The following is a 23,094-nucleotide window of genomic DNA, read 5'->3' on the forward strand; positions in this document are numbered from 1 at the left end:
ACAAAGGGTAGTGTGGGGCTGGGTAGAAGTTTCAGGCTGGGACTGATCGCTAGAAATAATTATTGATTACAGAACTGGTACTTTCAACCCTTTGACTTCTAGGAGGCAGAAAAATGCTAGAGATAAGTTTGTAAATAATCAGAGAGCTTCTGGGTTGGGAAACACTTGGAGGCTGGGAAGGTGGCATGGTCATACCTCCATCCCCTGCCCCTCACACCTTCCCTGTGCCAATTATAGAACCTGACGAGGAAGATGGAGGAACCTCTGAGCTTACAGTCAGCTGTTCAGAAGTTCAGGTAGTCTCTGGGACTTGGGACCAGGGTGTACAGTGGGGGCAGATCTTGTAGAGTTGAGCTCAACCTTAAGTGGTCTGTAACAACAGGAGTCAGACTTAAATGGAAACTTTGGATATCCAACTGGAATGGGAGAATTGGTTGTTGGCGTGAAAAATCGCACCATGCCCCCAATTTGTGTCAGAAGCCATCATTCTCAAGGGAATGCATTCTATGTTCCTTTGTAAATCAGTTTTCAGAGGTTTCTGTGTAAGCAGGATCAAAGTAGGGGAACTAGTCCAAAGTAGGGGAACTAGTCAAACCACATGTTCTTCTAGAAGATTCTGTTATAGTTCCACCAGTGATGTCACAGTAGGAAAGTATTCCAAATGTGATGTGCCACAAACATAGCTGGGAATGACTTTCACTGGTTAGATACTGAAACTCACCTGACTCACAGAGGTAGCTTACTTGGATACCTACTAGCCCCAGGCTATCTGAGACAAAGGTGAAGGAAGAAGCCCGTATTCCAGGAGCTGGGACATCCCTATGTATAATTCCCAACAGGTAGAATTTGCCTTTGGCATCCTTTTCCTTGTACTCTTCTCCACCTGTACTTTCCTTCCTTAGCCTCTCCTGTTGCCAGGAGTCCTCAGCTATGGAGCCTGGTTCTCTTATGCCCATCCCCAGTTACCTATGGGTCCTCCCTAGACGTCAGTCTGACCAAATCAGAACCCTGTTCTCTGATGTGTTCAATGATCTCAAAACTTTACTGACTTTAATAAACATCCATTTTGTATCTAGGAGCCAAGTAATTCTGGTAATTCTGTCTGTAATTCTAGGCTGACATCTAAGGTTCATGGTTCAATGCCAGCCCAGGCAGAAAAGTCTATGAGACTTACCTCCAATTAACTACCACAAGCCAGAAGTGGAGCTTTGGCTCAGGTGGGAGAGTGCTAGCCTTGAGCAACAGTGCTCAGGGACAGCACCCAGGTCCCTGAGTTCTAGGGCAAGACTGGCAAAAAAAAAAAAAAAAAAAAAAGAGTAGATAGGAATCAACCTTAAATGTTTTGATTCTACCAACCAGGGTAGGCTCTAGGGAAAGTCTTTATTTTGGTTCTTTTAGCCAAGGAAGCATTTACATGATTCTTAGAATCATCAAGGTTGAAGTTGATGGTGACCAGATGCTAAAAATCTCTGAACTGAGCCAGGTACCAGGGCTCACGCTTGTAATCCTAGCTACTCAGGAGACTGAGCTCTGAGGATCCTGGGCAGGAAAATCCATGAAACTCTTATCTCCAATAAATCACCAGAAAACCTGAAGTGTCCCTGTAGCTTAAATGGTAGAGTGCTAACCTTGAGCTGAAGAGCTGAGAAACAGTGCTCAGGCCCCAGAGTTCAAGCCCCATGACCGGCAAAAATAAAAATAAAAAATAAATCTCTGAACTGATTTACTTCAAGGGCATGGGGCAGATAGCAGTAGAATTTAGAGCAGTAGTTTGTGATGTATATGGGCTTAAGCAAGCCCATGGCTCATGCCTGTAATCCTAACTAGTCAGGAGGCTGAGACCTGAGGATCATGGTTTGAAGCCAGCCTGGGCAATAAAGTTCATGAGACTCTTATCTCCTATTTACTACCAGCAAGCCAGAAGTAGAGCTATGACTTAAGTGGTAGAGTGCTAGCCTTGGGTACAAAAGCTCAGGGACAGCACAGAGGACCTGAGTTCAAGCCCTGGCACACACATAGAAAAAGTTTAATCTTACCTCCTCACCCCCAGTCTCTCCCCACAGACCCACCTTCCATTATTTCTAGGGGCCTTGTTGGTAAGGTTGAGAAGGGGTGTGGATAATGGCAGGGCTGCTGCAGAGGGGTAGGGATGTCACATCTCTCTGGATCATTAATCCTCTTCTCCTTCAATGGATACATTCTGCCCCCAGAAATTATGGGCTTTACAGTGGACATATTCCCCTGTTTTTTCTCCTTTCATAAATACGTGTTGTATCTACAGTGGACAGGAGATGAAGTGGTTCTCCAGGATAAATGCTCATCTGAATTAGCAGGTGTGGTACTGCCAGAGATCTCTTGCTCTGTCTGCAATAGCCTTTTCCATTTGGCAGATGAATTCTGGTTCTATTCTTAGCACAATGCAGAAATCAAATGACTTAGACCCAAAGCTGAATGCATTTAGAAGTTTCCGGAAAATGCTAGGATTGGCACACCCGACCCATCTGGATCTGGTACATACCACCAGATCCAAAGCCTGTGCAGGCAATCTCTCTGGGGAGGATCTACCTCAGGAGAATTTGTTCTACTATCTTTAGATTCAAAGTGCTACACCCAATAGTTACATGAGTCACCTTCATTGAATGCTTTGTCAGAGATTTACTCTTTCAGTTTTTGGAAGGGAATTTGAAGGGCAGAGAGGCCAAATAACCTGTCCTATGAAGTTGGGAACCACCAAGCCTTGGAACCATCTATACCTCACCCATTTCATGGAGAGCATTCTCTGAGATGGACTTAGAAAACTTTGGAGAAAAATCTGTTTCTTCTTCTGAATGTGAAGGTGAGGTATCTTGCTCACAGAGGAAAGTGGCAGAAGGTGGCATTTCCATGGAACAATTCCCGTAACATTGTTTATATCTCTGAGGAACCCCTTCTTCTCATTAACATCCTTTAGCCACCATGGGCAGACACCTGCCCCTAAGCCTTGGTTCCCAAGCTGTATGCCAAGGCACACTAAGTCACAGCAGCAAAATCACATAAACCTAACAGGATATCTGAAAATTCCCAGGGCAATACAGTGGGAACCCTTAGTCCACAGTTTTGACAGTAGCTCTATAGTAGCTCTCCCTTCCATTCCATGACAGAATGCCTTTATGAAGCTGAGGGTTTGACTGCAACTGTGACACAAAGTACAGTGACAAAAATACCAAGGTGGAGCAGGACATGAGGGTAGCCTTGTCCAATCTGATTCCAAGGTTGAAGATGTGCAGGGCCCACTAGCCTACACATGCCACTAGTAAGCAATTGTGGCTCCTTAAGTGAACTAAAAATATATTTTCTTCCAATTTCTGCTAGATTTTGCAATGGTCAGTAAGGTATACAAACGTTTAAGTTGCTTAGATCTCCCTACTTAATATATAGAGGTATGAGGTTTCATTTGGCCTTCAGATTGTGGCAAAGCTGAAGCCAGGCACTGGTGGCTCACTCTTCTAGTCCTAGCTACTCAGAAGGATGAGATCTGAGTTTGAAGCCAGCCTGGGAAGGAAAATCTGTGAGCTATATCTCCAATTAACTATACACACACGCACACGCACGCACGCACGCGCACACACACACACACACACACACACACACACACACACACACACACACACACACACACACACACACACACACACACAGGAATTTTAGAGCCTTTCCCCTAAGCTTCTGAGCTGACCCCACAGTGCTACCTGAGCCTTCTTGGAGGGTGGGCCTATTATTTCAGCAGGAAAAAGACCAAGAGCTCACAGCTTCTGTACCCATATCTGAGCTTTGACCTCAAGGTCAGCATAAGTCAAAATCCTTCTGCAGCTCCTCTAGGAAGAAGTGATCTCAGAGAGCAGGGCCTGAGGGGGGTGAAGCTGGAAGGGTAGGTCTTGCAGTTAGATGGAGTCACTATGTTTTTGATAAGGGAGAAAGAGAAGGAATATTCTTCTAAGGAAATTGCAGAGGTCATCACTGAGGAGGGCTGTGTGTATGCTTGCACACATGTTCATATACACAGGTTTAACAGTCAAGTCTTATGGAGAACCAGTGGCTGGTGAATAATGGCAAAATCTTCCTGGAGAGAAATGAAATTGGTCCTTAATATTTAGCATGTCAATTATCAGAAAGGGTGAGTACTGGGAGTTTTCCTTTCCTTTCTTCCTTCCTTCTTTCCTTCCTTCCTTCCTTCCTTCCTTCCTTCCTTCCTTCCTTCCTTCCTTCCTTCCTTCCTTCCTTCCTGCCAGTTGTGGGCTTGAACTTAGGGCCTGGGCACTGTCCCTGAGCTCTTTTGTGTGAGGCTAGCGCCTACCACTTTGAGCTACCATGCCACTTCCAGTTTTCTGGTAGTTAACTGAAGAAAAGTGTCTCATGAACTTTTCTGCCCAGTCTGGCTTCGAACTGTGATCCTCAGATCTCAGCTTTCTGAGTAGCTAGAATTATAGGCATCTGGCTGAACTTTCCTTCTTGACAGAGTGAAATCACTCGTGTAAATCTTTTGAGAACCTGAGTGGGATTTGTCCACTCGGGAAGACAGTAGAAAGGAACTTTAGTGAAGACAATGAGGCTGTGCTCATGGATTTTTGATCACACTGGGAAAGGAATTCATTTGAGGACACAGAGGAGGCAGTCTTTTAGATCTTGGCCACACTGGGGAGGAAATTCAGATGAACACACATAGGAATAACAGTAGGGGAGGAACTCTGGTGAAAACACATGGGGGGGATCCATATGGGGAAAGGAAATTAGTGAACACACATGGAGCCATAATGGAGAAGGAACTCAGGTGAGGGAAAAGAGACAGCAGCCATGGAGCCTCGGGAGTGAGGTCCTATGATCTAAAATGCCTTTGGGTGAGACCTAATAAAGAGCAGGTTGGAGAGGATGTGGATTTCATGAATGAGACTCAATCATGAATGAGAACAATAACAACAAAAAGAAAAAAAGATGGAAATTCAGGAAACCTGAAGGGAGCCAGAGAAATGTCACTTCTCCCTTCTTGGCAGCTATACTTCCATCTAGTAGGATCAGTAAAGCTCTCTTGGGTCTCAACTTCTCAGGAACATCATCTAAGTGCTGCTCTTGTCTATGTAGGCTAGCTTTGCTCAGGAAAGCTTAGGTTAGGTCCTAAGCTGCTCCTCCAAGAGGCCAGAGGTGGCTAGGGCCAAGGGTACTGTAGCTCTGGATCCCTTCCTGCCCTGGCCCCCCAATTGTGGCTGACATACAACACTGCTACTTAATGTCTTCCTGAAGGGTCTATTCCCCTCAGATAGGATATGTGATCATTGCTCACTTAGTTAATGACAAAAGAAGCCTCACCGGGCTGGGAAGGTAGCTCAGCGGTAGAGTGCATGCCTTGCAAGCATGAGGCCCTGGGTTCGATTCCTCAGCACCACATAAACAGAAAAAGCCGGAAGTGGCGCTGTGGCTCCAGTGGTAGAGCGCTAGCCTTGAGCTAAAGAGCTGAGGGACAGTGCCCAGGCCCAGAGTTAATGCCCATGACCAGCAAAAAAAAAAAAAAAGAAGCCTCACCACAGAGGAAAGAAAAAAAAATCTTAAAAAGGATTCTATTCTACATTAAAGAAAGAGTCAGGGAAAGCAAAGTTTGAAACTCACTACATCTAAGTGGTCCCCAGGGAAGGATGGCTTTCGGTTGACTTTCAGGGATGGCCACAAGTCAAGGATGGCCAGGATGGCTCCAGTCCCTTTACTCATGGAGAAGGCCATACCTGCATCTCATGATTGCAATAGAGGGAGAAGAAATGTTCCCGATAAAGCAAAGCATCACAGGCCAGTGGAAGAGGCCATGTTTATTTTACTACTGATTTATTCCTGGGGAAATATAACAACTAAGTGGTCAAAAAGAAAATGAGATTGGGAAATCGGAGTATGGCAAACACCCATGCTGGTCCTTGGCTTAGAAAGAAAGCCTAACTTCCATTATATCCCTGGATCCTAGGGATCGTCATCTATTGGTAAAACCTTTTAGGATGCTAACTGGACTAGACCATCGCATTGGCCAACAATGCAGCCTGATATTTGTGCTCCCATCTGTGAACGGCAGAGTCAGGCCTGATTAGTTTCCCTGCCAACTGTTAAGGAAGCTGTCTTTTTAACAACAGACATGTAAAGCTAATGGCTCCCTATGAGGCACCAGCAACCTACTGCCGTGCTTGGTAAGATCCTGCTGGCATCTAGGCAGAATGACACTGCTCATTATTGCAGGGGACAAAATGGCTCTTGTTATACATTCATAGGAATCAGAAAAAAAGGCATTATTTATGGTCCTTATGTTCCATGCCCTACTTACCAACTTCATCCCTGATGTTTGCAAGTTCGATTGACAGCTCTTTCTCTTTCACAAGGGCACTTTCATTCTGAAAAAACAAAACGGATACCGAGAGTCCCCTGGTTTTTTGTTAGGTACGTACTTTCATATGTTTCATTCATGAATCATATTAGGCAATTATCTGTAAGTCCAGCTCTTAAGGAGATACACTGTTTTCATTATAAAAGCATACAAAAAAACTTGTAAGTCAAGTTGGACTCTTTCTTTCATAATCATTCAAATGTCAAAGCTTGTATTATATAATCATACCTGTGGTTGTGCTTTCTCTATATGGCATTCCCAGCATGCTTCCTTGCATGCCTGTGTCCTATACATTAATATGTTGACATATGTTACTATATATTGCTAATTCTTACTATGTTTTTTTAAGGACTTTTTTTGTGTGTGTGTGTGCTGGTCCTGGGACTTGAACTCAGGGCCCCCATGCTATCCCTAAGCTTTTGTGCTCAAAGCTAGCACTCTACCACTTGAGCCACAGCTATGATTCTGGCTTTTTTGATGTTTAATTGGAAATAAGAGTCTCATGCCTAGAAAAGCCTGTCTTTGAAGTACAATCCTCAGATCTCAGCCTCCTGAGTAGCTAGGCATGAGACACTGGAGCCCACCAGCATGATTTTTGACCAATTATCCCTTTGAACTCAGGACTTCTCACCCTTACTTGGCTTTTACATTTAAGGCTGAGGCTCTACCACTTGACCCACATCTCTACTTCTGGTTTATTGCTAGTTAATTGGAGATAAGAACCTCGTGGCCATTTCTGGCCAGGATGGCTCCAAACCACTATGCTCAGATCTCAATCTTCTGGGTAACTAGCATTACAGGTGTGAGCCCCCAGAACCCAGCCAATTTTATTCCTTTAAACTTACCATTTATTCATATCTAATTAGCTAACTAATGAATAAGGAAAACTGGAACCAAACAACAGTAATTAAAGTTAGCAAACTCTTGCATGACTAGCATCAATAGCAGAAACAGGAAACAGAAACAAGGTAATGGATACATTTGCAGCTCAACAACTGCTTAGTTGTTTTCAAGTCAAATACATTCTGTGAGGTAACAAAAGTAGATACAAATGGGCCACATTTGTTTGTTATGATTTTATTGATTAGCATTGTGATTATGTAATGTTAACAATGGTAAAAGATGGTGCTTGAGACTGTCATTCAATCAGACGTACTATCAGGCAAACTGATTTCCAGGGAGAGAGTTTTGGCCAAAATGTAAACCAAATATATAATGAAAAGAACCTTCAGGACCTTGAAAATGTTGTTCTAGTTTGCCTGTTCAATGTCCCCTATGAGTACACGTGTTAAAGGCCCTAGGGTAGACTATGGGATGGGCTATGGAGTCTTTAAGAGGCGAAGCCTATCAGGAGCTCTTTTAGGAGGGTTAGGGGATCCTGCCCCTTCTTCTTTATTGTTTGCTTCCTAGTCATGAAGTCAACAGTTTATTCTACAATGTGTTTCCCACTTCTGCTCTCCAGGACACATACTTGAGAGGCCCAAAGCAATAGGTCCACCTAACGTTGGACTAGAACTTCTAAAACTGTGTACCAAAACAACAAACTTTGTTTCTTTTTAAGTTAATCATATCAGCTATTTCATTACAATGCCAGAAAGTTGGCTATTACACAGTCCTTTTTCTTTTAGCAGGGAGGTTTAAACTCAAGGCTCTGTGCTTACTAGGCAAGTTCTCTACCATTTGAGCCATGCCTCCAGACTATATTTTGCTTTCATTATTTGTTTTCAAATAGGATCACACACTTTTTGACCCTGATCCTCCTATTTATATTTTCTGTAGATCTGAGATTACAAGTGCAGGTCACCCTGACTGACTTGTTCATTGAGATGTGACCTCACTAACTGTTTCCCTGGCTGGTATTGAACTTTAGTCCTCCTGATCTTCAGTTTCTTCATGGCTGAGGTTACAGGCATACATAGTTCTTTACCAATCACCTTTGCCATTGGTTTCATCATCTCTGATGAACCTGTGTTCAGTGGGTCTACAGGCAATTCTCACAATTTGGTTTCTGGGTCTGGGGCACTTAGACTCAGGTAACAGGGGTATTATTTTATGTTCCTAGGAGAGTCTAGAACTCTCTAAAAGGCCTAATTAATCATGTTAAAAAAGTGATAATTAATCATGTCAAAAATAAAACTATTATAAATAGATCTGTTATACTCACAGGTACTAACCATGATTAGCTAATGATTTTCTTAAAAGTGTGGCAATGGAACAATTTTGGAGGGGAAATGGATGTGATGTGAATGTTGTGCTATATATTGAAACTCTAATCCTCAAGGCAGTGCTGTTAGGAGTCAGGGCCTATGGGAATTGATGAGGTCATAAATGGGATTAGGTCATGAATGGATTAGGTCATGAATGAGATTAGTGCTCTTATAAAAAGAGGCCCAGAGAACAGCCTTGTCCTTTCAGCACATGAGGACAGACAGACACTGTCTATGAGAAAGCAGGCCCTTACCAAACACCAAATCTGTTGGAGCCTCCATCTTAAGACTACCAGTCCTCCAAAACTGTGTGACATGATTTTCCACTGTTTATACAGTGCCCAGCTGATGGCATTTTGTTACAGCAATGTGCATAGACTACTCTCATCTTATCCATAAACCTCCTCCTTCCATCTACCCCATAACATTCCTGCTTTCCCTGAATTTAGGGCTAGCAAAAACCTGATAGTGGACATTTTCTCAGGTCCATTAAACCAGGCCACCTCCATGTAATGGCTGCTGACAGCATTGTTATAAAGTTTAAATAAGTTAGCCTATAAAATGCATACATGTGTTTTGATATCAGCCTTATGCTCTGGTATGTATGTATGTATGTATGTATGTATGTATGTATGTATGATATAGGATGTGTTCTGGGGATAGAACCCAGGGATATGAACATGCTAGGCAAATGCTCAGTCACTGAGCTGCACCCCTAGCCCCTGATATCTGTTTTTTTCAGCACCTTACTGACTATCTAGATTGTAAGTTTGTATATGTATGCATGCGTGTGCAATGCTGGGGATAGAATGAATGGTTTTTATATGCTAAACATGCATTGAGTCATATCCCTAGGCTCCTACTCTAAATTCTGACACAGTTAAAGAATTTGGGCCAAGTGCCAGTGGTTTATGTCTATAATCCTAGCTACTCAGGAGGCTGAAGTCTGAGGATTGCAGTTGAAAGCCAGTCCTAGACAGGAAAGTCTGTGAGATTCTTATTTCCAGTAAAGTACCACCACCACCACCACCACCACCACCACCACCACCAAAAACTATAAGTGGAGCTAGGGCTCAAGTGGTAGAGTACCAGCCTTAAGTGAAAAAGCTATAGGATCGCGCCCAAACTCTGAGTTCAAGCACCAACACACACACACACACACACACATACACACACACACACACACACACACACACACACACACACTTCAGAAGGGGGAAGGGGACAAAGCAAATATCTAATCAGATGGATTATAGAGCTTATGAACTTGTTCTACCAGTAGTAATATGGGCAGCTGATAACCAACTTGTTATACAAGTTAATAAAATGTAGTGTTTTGGAGAAGGGTCATCTTAAATTACTGCAAAAAATGAACTTGCCTTCTACTTCAAGGCTAATTTTGAATATTCACATCCTTTGATGTTAATATTGAATATTAACATCTTCTAACACAGCTAGAGAACTGAAAACCTGCACTTATCAGTCTAGGAATAGCACCTATATGTGGTGTTCTCAGAGTGATACGTTGATAAGATTCAGGCCGTGAATCAGAACTTAACACTAACAACAAGCCAACTGTAGTCTCAAACCTACAGCCTAAGTCTTTCTCAACTCTATAGTGGCACATGTTGGTGGTAGCAGTATTCTGCCCAGGGTTCTCCCATACAATGAACCCTACTGAACTTCATAGGCCCAGAAGAATCAGACATTTGGGAAACAGTGTCTGGGAAGCCTGAGACGGGGAAGGCCTCCATTGGATACTGGGCTGATGATGAAGGACATAGGCAGGTGAAGATTTTAGACAGACAAAGAAAATTTATTTGACAATGAAAGAAAGACATCAAAAGAGATTTTCCATAGAAAGTTGCCCCAGACTTGAGAGTTCTAGTAAAACAGTTTTTATGATACAGTGGTTCCTCTCACATCTCCTCCCTGGGCTTTGCACTGATTACTTTGCACTGGTGGCCTGTGCATGTCTGTTCTGGGAATTTTCATTGGTTGAGTGGGAACCTACGGCATGATGGGCCACATGTTGTCAGCCATGTGTCATGTCTATCATTTTCTATCCCTATCTTTCTAACTGAGGAGGCCTAACTCTCCCTCATTCCCTCCTCCTTGGATGGCACTCCTAACTTCAATAAAGGCATGAGGACAATGACTGCTCTAGCTGCTTCCTGTGGAGAGTGGGCAGAGTCAGACCCTTTCCTTTGGTGAAACGTGAAAGACAACACTTTAGAAAGAAACACCAAGAAGATGGAGGGCAAAAGAAGAAGAGAATAAGAGAAAACAACAAGAGAAGAAAGGAGAGGGATGAGAACAAGAAGAAAGGGGATATGACAGTGAAATCAAAGTAAGACCCTATAAAGTTTCCCAGTTGGGTAACCAGGTGACATTGCAAGAGATCAAGGAGACCGAGAGTCTAGAGTTGCCTCAGCAGTTCGATCCTTAGTATCACACATACCAAAATAGTAAATACATAAAGATGGAACTCTTTTTTGTTATGCTCAGGCTATACAACCACCCTGTTTCCAACTTGAGTCATTCAATGGCTCAGCAAGGATGGATAGGTGGCCAAAGATAAGCCTGAAATGACAAGGAAGGTGACCAGGGTTGGGAATGCAGCTAAGTGGGACAGCACTGGTTTTAGTATGCACAAAACCCTGAGTTCATCACCAGAACTGTGAGGTTGGGGTAAGGGGGTGAAGAGAAAAATAACAAAAGTCTGGTAAGTTCTGACTTACCAGAACTTAATAATCTTCTTTTCTAATAATAAATAATTACTTTATATCTTATTATTAATAGTTAATATTAAGTAGTAGTGAATAAAAATTATTGGTGCTTTTACCAAACTCCTTATAGGCCCTTTATCCTTCGCTTCTACAAATACAGAGAATGTGCCAAGATCCCCCATTTCCCCAAGGCTACTAAAATCCATGCATGCCCCTTAACCTAAATGGCCCTGTCTCTGCACAGAACTACACACCCCTCCTCTCTAGATGACTCAGGATACCTAGTCAACTCTATACTGTATTGTTTAGGGATGATGACAAGGGAAAAAACCCATACATTTTCACTATGGATGCACTTTTCCCCACATGTTTTGGATGCACAGTTGGTTGGACCCATAGATGCAGAACTGAGCTGACTACCAACCAGTGGGTCCTGTGACCCATTTTATATAGGAGGGAAACTGAGGCTTTATGGCAAAGGTAGGGTGTGTGTGTGTGTGTGTGTGTGTGTGTCTGTGTGTCTGTGTGTCTGTGTGTCTGTGTGTCTGTGTGTCTGTGTGTCTGTGTTTGTATTGGTACAGGGGCTTGAACTCAGGGCCTAAATTCTGTTCCTCGGCTCTTTGCTCAACCCAAGTGCTCCACCACTTGAGCCACAACACTACTTCTTTCTTTGTGGTGGTTAATTGGGGATGAAAGTCTCACAGAGTTTCCTGTTCATGCTGGCTTTGAACCTCAATCCTCAAATCTCATTCTCCTGAGAAGCTAGGATTACAGATGTGAGCTACCAGTGCTTAGTTAAAATCAAGACGTTTAACCAACACTCCCTTTGCCCATCAAACAGCACCACATGAAAGATTCTCCCCTCCTCTCTACACTTAAGACAGATGTAGCCCTAAGATCCATATTGCACTGGTCCTTAGGGGCAGTTTTTACCCCATAGCTTTTCACTGACTGGAGGAGAGTCTGCTTCAGACTGAGCTGGCTCTATGGAAAATTCCCAGGCTGCACTTTCTCCCCATCCCACAGCCTGCACTACCTGTATGTGTCCTTGGCATTGATGTGTAGGTTATGGGCTATGTGTGTACAGTCCCAGTGTTTAGGCCCTCTTCAGCAAGCCTTGAAGGCTATAACTTCAGATAGCATAACTCTAGAAGGAACTTTCCAATGGCCCCTGAATGCATTCTGGCAAAAGACACTGGCATAGCTCAGCCCTGGGCTTGTGAAGGTCAGCTAGCCTGTGTGGTCTGGCAACAGCCCTTCTCCCTTTAAGTGCTTATATTTGAAACATCAGCCTTTGTACTTTATGGATTCTTTGCATCAAGCAAGTTGCTTTTTGTTTTCTGTAAGCCAAATCAGAATGATGCAGGATGACCCACAGGGAAATGAGTCAACAACAATGCCCAAAGGAACCAGTGTTCCTTAGGCAGGAGATGAGTGTCAAGGACCTTTCTACTTGCTACTTCTTGTCCCATGTTTCCCCCTTTCTCACCCCATCCATTGTGGTTCCACACAACCCAGCAGTGGTGACCCAGTATAGTGGAATTCCCTTTGCAGGGCTCTCATTTCCCAGCCATGCCAGGTCCCAGGTGATGACAGGGCAGAATGCCTGGAACCTGAGCAAGACCTCCTCTGCTGGTCCAGGGTTAGATCAGCACTTCCCAAATTAGGGGATGAGTGGAAAATTCCTGACCTGTGCCAAGCTCATGAGATCCTGTGTTCACTTAAGAGGGCTAAAAATAGAAGTCAATGTTAATCATCCAACCATCCTAGTGATACAGTCCAGAGCTGGGAAAGCTGAAGAAGGCCATTCTTCTGAAAGGACTGTTTATGAAGGGCTTAACTAGAAACGGACTCTTGGGGGCCACTCTTCTATGTTCCCAGCTAGCAGCTGCATCTTCTTAGTCAGCTCTTTTATTTAGTCACGGAGCTCTCCTTTGCACTCCTCGCTTTCCATTTCAGCCTGGTCTATAAATCTCACTCTGGTTGCAATCCAGCATGAGTAGTCTACAGAAACAACTCAGCCCATTACCTCCAGTCCTGAATGTTTGCAGCAAACTACCTTTTCTTGTAGATCTTGCTCTCAATGTCAAGGCCTTTCACAACTCCTGGGAAATGCTACCTTTCATTGCTCCTAGCTAGAGACATGTGGCAAAGCATACAACAGACACATCGTCCTATTAACTTCAAGCAACTGGACGTGCAGCTAAGCCCCAAGCCAGCCTGCCACAATCAGTTACTTGAACATGCTGGCAACCATAGAAATTATTGGTTTCGATGGCTGATTATCACCATGTGAACCTTCTGGTAATAGGAAGTGAAAATGTCTTTTCTTGTTAGTATTACCGTGTGCTTCTCGACTTGAGCATCCATCAGCTAACCCACCTCTTTGAATGTACCAACTACCCAACAGCTGTGTATTACTATTTTTTAATACTCTTATAAAATTATTTTTAAGTAGTTGTATGAAGGGATTTTGATTCAACAAAATGGTTTGTAAGTACCATGCATCTTGACGAATGTCATACTTTCCACCATTCTCCCCCACCTTTCTGCTGTGTATTATTAAAGCAGACTCCTGGGGGATTCTGAGATGCCTTCACTCTCTGCTACTGCAGAAATAGGAAGCTTATAAAACACATCTGTGGGCCTACTATTTGCTAGGCAGCTGCAAGCAACATGTCTTTCAGCTGGGCTCTGGTAGCTCATACCTATATTCCTAGCTACTCAAGAGGCTGAGATTTGAGAATCATGGTTCAAAGCCAGCCTAGGTAGAAAAAAAATTCTTAGAAATTCTTGTTCAATTAACTGGCAAAAAGCTTGTAGCATAGGTATAGATTATGTGGTTATAATGTCAGCCCTGAGTGAAAAAGCTAAGGAATAGTACCCCAGGTCATGATGAGCCCAGTATGGACACACACACACACACACACACACACACACACACACACACACACACACACACACACACACACACACACACACACACACACACACACTTCTTTCTCTTATTGAATCATCTATGCATGCACAATTATGGACCAATCCAATTTGGCAAGGCTGTGTGAAGATGGAGATGGAGAAGAAAACCAGGGGGAAAAAAGCAGAAGAATGTGAAAGCCATTTGCTCCCTAGGCAAAGCCCAGGAGAACCACTGACACAAAATAGTACTGGGGAACTTTGTGGGAACCTCTGTCATTCCTTCAGATGAGCCCTTCCTTATTTTTTCTTTTCTTCTTTCTGCCTCTGGTCTAGATAACTTCCTTTGGGAATTCTTGGTGGGCTTCCAGGGACAGAGAAAGGTTTCATAAAATTCAGTGTAGCTCTGAGCATCTTTATAACCCATTCCCATTCTGTATGTCTATCTATCTATCCATCTTATCTATTCTTTAAAGCATATATATCCTTTAAGCTCACATACTCTTTCTATATAATTTGTATGTATATATATATTTGTATATATATAATATATATATAAATGATGCAAATAAAGACTACCTGTAAGCCCACAGACTCAAGTAGTCTTGCCTAGATTTTTAGCCAGCTAAAATCTGAATCAGTTCAGATGAGGAAAATCCAAAAAACATATGATCAGGATCACTCTTTTTTTTTCCAAGCTAAACAAAAGAAGCACAAGGGAGGGAGAGGTTAAATAAGAAATCTATGGAATTTTGATATCTGAGGAAATAGATGGATTCTCTTTATGGAGAGTTTAAAAATTCATGTGGCTATGTGAAGTCACTAAATTGCCAAGAGGTGGAGGAATTTTTCATTCTTCACAGAAACTGTACTCCTTGTTACTCATGCATTCAGGTCAGGATTTAATTCACTATGGCAGAACTGGTCTTCCTAGGGAAACATTTTCTTTTGTATGTTCAAGATGCATTCATACAACACATAAGTCCTTAGACTTGCTTTCATTGTACTTTCTGTGAATACTGCATTCATTTTCAATATTAATATTAAGAACATTGGCCAGATGCATAACATAGCCTTGTGTGTGTGTAGCAGGGGCAGAATCTCTTGGGAGATAGATTGGCTTTCTGGTTTTCATTTCCGTTATTATGGCTTTAAGGCAGCCCTGATATTATGTCAGAATTAATCAATAAGTATTATTTATTTGACATATAATTAACACCAAGGCCAGTGCATTTATGTAATGATCTGCTTTTCTTCTCTGAAATGAAATTTAATATAAAGTTATCAAAGGCAAAATATCATCCACACCTAAAATTCTTCAATATATTTTAGCATGTAATCATATGAAAAAAAAATGAGCAACGCCAAACCTTGTTGTAAAAAAAAAGAAATCAGACTGGTTAAATTTACAAGTGTATAATTGCGGTCTTTGTCCTTGGGTCTCAGTAAGAGAGTTACTGGTTAAAAGAAAGCACCTTGTTTACCCAAGAGACTTAGTTAATGAGGGACTATCAAATCTGGAGATGACAAGGGAAATCTGCGTCTGAATTACTAACGAGCAAGTGGAAGGGACAGAGACTAATGGGACAAAGGAAAGGTATGTTAAGAAGCAATGCTCGGAAATTCCAGATTCCAGAATAAGTGCAAGAAAAAGAGAAATTAGTCATGACTGTGCATTTGTGTTCTCAGAGGTTACTTGGGCTTTTCTGGAATCGAGAGAAAAGGTAACTATGATGAACTCCTGATTACAGTCAAGATTACAATCAACATGTTATAGGTTAAAGGAGACACATGCAAGGTAGCTCCTAAGGGGACAGGATAATTCTTAAAGCAGCAAGACATGACAAGTAACTCAAGTCCATTAACACAAAGTGGGAAGAATAAATTCATTACAAGGGAAGTTGGTCAGTGTTGGGAGTTTAGGGAAGATAGTCACTATTAAGAATCACACTGTACTTCCAAATATAAGACCAGAAGAGACAAGGACCTGTTAAACTTAAAGGGCCCTTAATACCTTCTCCTCCTCCCTTCCTCCTCCTCCTTTGCCTCCTCTTCTTTTTCTTCTCCTCCTCCTCCTCCTCCTTTCTCTTCCTCTTCTTCCTCTTCCCCTTCTTCCCTGTCTTCCATCTTTCTCCTCTTCCTCCTCCTCCTCCTCCTCCTCTTCCTTTCTTCTTCTTTGTTGTCTTTGAGTTTTTTACTCAAGACTAACACTACCACTTGAGTCACAGATCCATTTCTGGTGTGTGTGTGTGTGTGTGTGTGTGTGTGTGTGTGTGTGTGTGTGTGTGTGTGTGTGTGTGTGTGTGTGTGTGTGTGTGTGTGTGTGTGTGTGTGTGTTTAATTGGAGATAAGAGTTTCACAGACTTTCCTATCTGGGCTGGCTTTTGAACCTGGATCCTCAGATCTCAACCTCCTGAGTAGCTAGGATTACAAGTGTGAGCCACAGACATCTGATCCTTAAGTATGAAATAACAAAATTCATGGGCTCAATTCTATTCACCTCAGAGCTTCTCAAAGCCAGACTTGTAAAAGCATTTTAAAAATGTTCAAAATTTTTTTAAGTACAAAGAAAAATCAGTTCAACAAATCAGTAAATAGAACGGATCTTGATTAATGTGAAAAGCTAGACTCTGGACTAAAAAGAAGTAACACATTTATCAGGCTTGCAATTATTTCTTTGCATGTTAGTTATGCCTCTGACAGTCAAAGCAATAAAACCATGTAACTTGAGGGTATAGATGGAATTGGGAATGATGGGGAAGAATGATGGAAAGGTGACATCGAACAGTCACTGTACTCATAATCTAACTTGTTGAATCAAAACCCATTTCTATAACTACTTAAAGTTAATAATAATAAAAATAGATATAAAAATAAGATTACTGGAAAAATAGGTTGGTAGTCTCTATACATCTGGTTTCTTTCTCTTAATAACTCAGACTTCCTAAGACTGGTCATTTCTGGAAGATGAAGGATGAAAAACATCTGGCTCACAGATAAAAGGAATCACTACAGTGTTCCGATAGTCTTCTGGGTTATGGACTTACTCCCAACATATCTAAATTAGATGAACCTTTCTATACAGATTACATATCTGTTTAAAAACCCAAGACACAGCTGGCTATTGGTGGCTCATAGCCACCAGAGGATCATAGTTCAAAAGACAGTCCATCCTCAATTAACCAGCAAAAAGATAGACTGGGGATGTGACTCAAGAGGTAAAGCGGCAGCCAAGTAAGCAACCCAAGTGAGTATAAGGTCTTGAGTTCAAACTACCAAACCTGCAGAGACAGATTGTACTTTTTAATTTACACAAGTATAAGGTGATGTTAGGGAAATGAACCCTAAGATATGTATTCAAATGTTTTTTTTTCTTTCATGCGATTGTTTCTAACACATTTATAAGATTATTTCTTTGTTGCTTTGTATGTCCCTCCCCCACAGTATAACCCCTGCTTTCACTGTATTTGATGTCAGTATAATTTGTGGAGGGGAAGGGGAAAAACAAATTGTTTAAATAAGGATACAGGTGGACCCGTTGCAACAATGAGAAGTACAAGTTGTCATGTCGAAAACGAACTTTACAACTTTGGTGGGGGGGGGGGAGAATTGGGTAGGAGGGGTGGGGGGAGGATGGGAAGGGATGGGAAGGGGAAACAAAGGAGGAGGCTGCAATGCTTTAATAAAAAATGTACTCATTATCTTGCCCATGTAATTGTAACCCCTCTGTACAGTATTTTCACAATAAAAAATAAAAACAAACAAACAAACAAAAATCTAAAGTCTGGCTTTCAGATTGGGAAATTCTCTATAACATACTCTATATACTTATGGGCTAAGCTCTTTTCCTGGTGTATTGTTTGCTTGGAATTACATTCCTTCTCCTCTTGTTTAAGAAACTCCTGCTCCATATTACAAAGTGTAATTCTTGTTTCTCTTTGTTTTATGAAACCTTGCCTGTGGCGGTCTAGTTTTCCTTGTCCCCTTACTAAATACCAGAGACAGGATGGTCAGGCCATAGAATGGCTACTTTATTACATTCTAGCTTTACACTAATGTATCAGGTGGGTTACTAAGGCCTACACCACTTGTCATTTTCTTGAAAAGTAGAATGATAACCAAAGCAGTAGCTGGTGGTGGGCAAGGCCATGCTTTTGAGAAATCCAAAGCCACTGAACACAGAAGAAACTGGCAATAAATGCTGTTAATTGCATGGCTTTTCCTAAGCTGTAAGTGCATATGCACAAAAGTTTTGAAAAACCATGTGTCAGCCCTGCAATGGTGGTTCACATCAGTAATTCTAGCTACCCAACATGCTGTGTTCTGAGGATCATGATTAAAAGGAAAGTTCATGAGACTCTTACTACCAATTAACTACCAAAAAGCTAAAAATAGAGCTGTGGCTCACATGGTAGAGTGCCAGTCTTGAGTGAAAAAACTAAAGGATAGTGCCCAGTACTGGCATAAACAAAGACCCCCACATACATGCATTTGTCTGCTTAATTAAAAAAAATACTATAGGAAAGATTCTCTGGTTTCCCCTGATAAGTTATTGCTGAGAAAAACATTTTCAGATTCCTATTTCTCAGGCCCATCTTTTAGTAAGTTATTGAACATGTTTGTTCAGTTGTTTACTATGTTTTTCACAACACCTTTAGCTGTAATAGCGTCAAATTATAAACACAAATTGGCTTTATTACTCATTTTTTTGTTTTGTATGTATATGAAGTTCTAAGGAAATTATATGTATGTATGTATGTATGTATGTATGCATGTATGAATGTATGTATGTATGTATGTATGTATGTATGTATGTATATGGTACTGGGACAGGCTTGAAATCAGGGCCAGGGCACTGCCACTTGAACCATACCTCCACATCTGGCTTCTTTGGTAGATAATTGGAGGTAATAGTCTCACAGAGTTTTCTGTCTGGGTTGGATTCTAACCTTGATCCTCAGATCTCAGTCTCCTGAATATTTTAGGATTATAGGTGTGAGCTACTAGCACCTGGTGAAATGTTAATTTTATTTTTTGCTGGTCCTGGGGCTAGAACTCTGGGCCTGGGCATTGTCCCTGAGCTCCTTTTGCTCAAGGCTAACATTCTACCACTTAGCCACAGCACCACTCTGGCTTTTTCTGTGATTAATTGGAGATAATAATGTCATGGACTTTCCTGCCCTGGCTGCCTTTGAACTTCGATCCTCACATCTCAAGCCTCCTGAGTAGTTAGGATTACAGGCATGAGCTACCAGTGCCTGGCTGAAATGTTTACTTTAAATTTAAAAGAATCATTAAGCTGGACTTGATTACCATCTTATCACCTATGTTGATGCTAGGCTGTGGAGTCTAGTGACTCAGAGGATCTGGGGCCTGCGTGGGATTCCACACTGTAGTTCCTCTGCAGGGCCCAGCCCACAGGTAACTACTGACTAAATGAACAGTGGTGCTATGTTGCCTGCAAAGTTATCCTAAAAGTAGGTAAGTAAACAAAGCGATTCTATTAATTTTCCAAAGAAAGTCCTCAGTTTCTTCAAAGAGTACCTGGAATATATACCTATAAAACCTCAGATGAAGTACAGCAAAGCAAAGTCAAGAAGGATAGGTGGGAGCAGAGAAAGTTTCATAAATACAGCTTCAGGTTTTAAGTAAGCAATAATTTGTATGGAGGCTAAAGCCTGTAAAAGCTACTTAACATGTCACATCAGTAAAGAGATGATACTGAATTTTTCCTCAAATCTCTAAATTCAAAAATGATATAAGGAAAATAATTTTCAGGAATTTGATTGGAAGGAAAACAGGGAGAAAAAAATACATTCTCCCCAAAGGGCCTATCTACTACAATATCACAGTCTCTATCTTCTTCCCTCCCACCTTCTTCCCTCCATCTCTTCTTCTTCCTCCCCCCTTCTCTCTCTTTTTCTCTTTTATTTCTCTATCTCTTTTGAGATGGAATCTGGTTATGCTGTCAGGGTTGGCCTTGAACTCTCAACCTTCATACCTCAACCTCCCTAGTAGCTGGGATTATTAGTACACAGCACTGTGCCTAGCTATGTTACTAAAACTTTTGTGTCAGAATTTAGGAATAAACTTTATGTTATTACTATGCATGTGGTATATCTTTTCCTTTGATTGTAACTAACAATTTTTTTCTTTTCCTTTGGTAAACCCTTCTTGAAAGAGGGCTTAAGCATTCCTAGGTTGTATTTCAGATAACTGAGCACCATTTTTCCCCCTCCCTCCATCCTTCCCTCCCTCCTTCCTTCTTTTCTTTCTTTCTGGCTTGCTTACTTGCTTGCTTGCTTTCTCTTGAACTTAGGGCTTAGGTCCTATTTCTGAGCTTTTGTGCTGAAGGCTAGCACTCTACCACTTGAGCCACAGCTCTACTTCCAGCTTTTTTTGGGGGGGGGGTTAATTAGAGATAAGAGTCTCTTGGTTTTTCCTGCCCCAGCTGGCTTCTAACTGCAATCCTCAGATCTCAACCTACTGAGTAGCTAGGATTACAGGCAGGAGCCACAAGGGGCTGGCAATGTTTTATATTTCCATTTGTTAAAAGTACTTAAATGGATACATAAATATTTTAATTCATACTCAGTTGTATCAAAAGCTAAACCCATTGAAATATTTCTAGTAGAACAAAAGTGCTTAGTGCCTTTTGAGGGATCTGTTAAATTTTCTGAGTGGGCTCTCTGCCTCCTGTAGGTCAAAGTTCACAAGTTGAGCTGATAACTGATCTGTCCCCCAGTGACTGTCTTGTAATGAGATTTAAATTAAACTATATATTTCCCTTCACCTGCTCACATGCTAGACCCCAAGCTATCAAGTTAACTGTTCCCCACATGGGTAGAAAGAAGGCAATTTCAGCCCCCTGTGAGATTCCATTTCATGCATCTTTGAGAAATTCGAATATGCATGACAATAAAATATATCATGGAGATGAGAACTCTTCCAACAGTTATCTAGTGATGAAATTAAAAGCATACCAGTTGAAGCCAACCTTTGGCAGAAAAGTCCACGAGACTTCTGTTCAATGAATGACCACAATGCTGGAAGCAGAGCTGTGGCTCAAGTGGTAGAGGACTAGCTTTGAGTGAAGAAACTGAGAAGATGTGGTCCTGAGTTCAAGCCCTAGTATGGACACAAAACAACAACAGCAACAACAAAAAGCATATTTTCACTCCCAGTAAGTTCACAGAACAGGTAAGTGTCCATATGCTCCTTTCCAGGTTCCTGGCTGGCATCTGTCCTGCAAGTGCTTGCACACGTCCTCAAGCTCAAGTTCTCACCTGGCCCCCGATCCCTCTGGGAGACACAGAAGTACACAAGGAAAAACCAGACCCTTGTGCTTTGTTCTCTGACATGAAGAAAGTAAATAACAAGGATGGATGTCGTTTTGTTTTGTTAAATAAAACAGAACAGCAAACTTTCTAAGAGTTTGAACTTGGGAGGCAACAACACTACTTTCATGCTCCACTCCCACCCCCTTTGCAGGAAAGGAATGCCTTAGGTTTTGCAGGTACGTTGGTATGCATTCATCATCTACAAAAGCCAGGTGCTGATGCTCCCACCTGTAATCCTAGCTATGCAGGAGGCTGAGATCAGAGGATCCCAGTTTGAAACTGAGCCTGTGCAGAAAAGTCTCTTAAGTCTTTTATTTCCAAATTACCAGCAAAATGCCAGAAGCAAGGCTGTGTGGCTCAAGCGGTAGGGGCACCAGCTTGGAACAACAAAGCTCTGAAGTCAAGCCTCAGTACCAGTGGGCACACACACACACACACACACACACACACACACACACACACACGCGCACACGCGCGCACACACACACGCACAGGAAACAAGAATCTGTAAATGATATCCTGGCAGGATTGTTCTTACTCTTTGAGGCCAATGCAACAGTTCATTGTGACTGCAGGAATAAGGAATTATGTAAGGCACTGCGGAGTCTCGTTTCCGGGAGCCGCGGACGCTCAGCTCAGCTCTCCAACAAAGCCCAGGCAAGCTGGGGAGGCGGGGACCAAGGTGGCCGCGTCCTCAGCTCTGGCCAGGAGGAGGGGGAGAGGGTGGGGAGGCAAAGTACCGTGTGGTCCAGGCACTGAAGGCAGCGGTAAGGCTTAGAGCAGCAATGGCCCATCCCCGCAGGCTGGCAGGCAGGCAGGGGACCTCCTTGCTTTCAGTGTGTCCCGCGATTGTCCCTAAGCCGTGGTGCCGGCCCGCCGCTGGGAGCTGTCACAACTTCCATGTGGTCCCCTCGGCTACCTTATTTCTCCTAATAACTTCAGACATCAATCCACCAGCCCCAGGAGCTGAAAGAGCCGGAGGAGGGCGGAGCCTCCGCGTTCCGATCCCGCTGCGCGCGGGCGGCAGCGCCCCGGGGGGAGGCGACAGGCAGGAGGGAGGGTCACTGCTCCCTGGAAGCCCCAGAGCGAGGCGAAGCCATAGTCACGTAACAAGGAGGAGAGGTGGGGTGGGGTGGGGGGCGAGGGGGCGATTTCCCCAGGCCACGATCCCCAGCAGGACCCCCGCCCGGGCAGCCCTTGCGCTCCCGGGAACGACGCGCCTCTGCACCACGCCGCTGACAACGCCCGGAGAGGACGCAGGACGCAGACTGGGGGAAAGCCCAGGCTGGCTTGCGAGGACACGGGCGGAGGCCCCCGCCCCCCCCCCCCAACAAGCTGGCAGAGCCTTGCCATGTGTTCAAATGAGAGACCCCCATTAGAGACCCCTCCCCGCGCATCCCCCACCTCCAACCCCCACGCCCATTTTCAGATTTGCATACCAGACGCCGTGGTGGTGGATGGTGGTGGTTTAAATGTTCTTTAAAGACATCTTTACAGTCAAAGTACAACTG

General features: G+C 42.9%; 1 protein-coding gene and 1 long non-coding RNA gene across 6 annotated transcripts in view; one reads left to right on the plus strand and one right to left on the minus strand.

The window, feature by feature from the left end:
- The window catches only part of Mtus2 (microtubule associated scaffold protein 2), a 577,850-nt gene that overhangs the window by 48,536 nt on the left and 506,220 nt on the right, over positions 1-23,094 (minus strand). For 3 of the 5 annotated variants that reach the window (XM_070003044.1, XM_070003046.1, XM_070003043.1), the window contains one exon: positions 6,332-6,398. In XM_070003044.1, the coding sequence (XP_069859145.1) occupies positions 6,332-6,398 (67 nt within the window). Of the gene's footprint in view, positions 1-6,331; positions 6,399-22,323; positions 22,624-23,094 lie in introns of those variants that run through there. The other 2 variants (XM_070003048.1, XM_070003047.1) reach the window with 2 other exon arrangements.
- On the plus strand, positions 700-21,627 carry LOC138814133 (uncharacterized). Its single transcript, XR_011367908.1, has 3 exons — positions 700-839; positions 6,387-6,444; positions 21,470-21,627. It is a non-coding gene; the product is annotated as an uncharacterized lncRNA (long non-coding RNA).

This window comes from Dipodomys merriami, unplaced genomic scaffold, assembly GCF_024711535.1.
Source record: "Dipodomys merriami isolate MVZ:Mamm:240054 unplaced genomic scaffold, mDipMer1.0.p SCAF_6, whole genome shotgun sequence".
In the NCBI taxonomy this organism is placed as follows: domain Eukaryota; kingdom Metazoa; phylum Chordata; class Mammalia; order Rodentia; family Heteromyidae; genus Dipodomys; species Dipodomys merriami.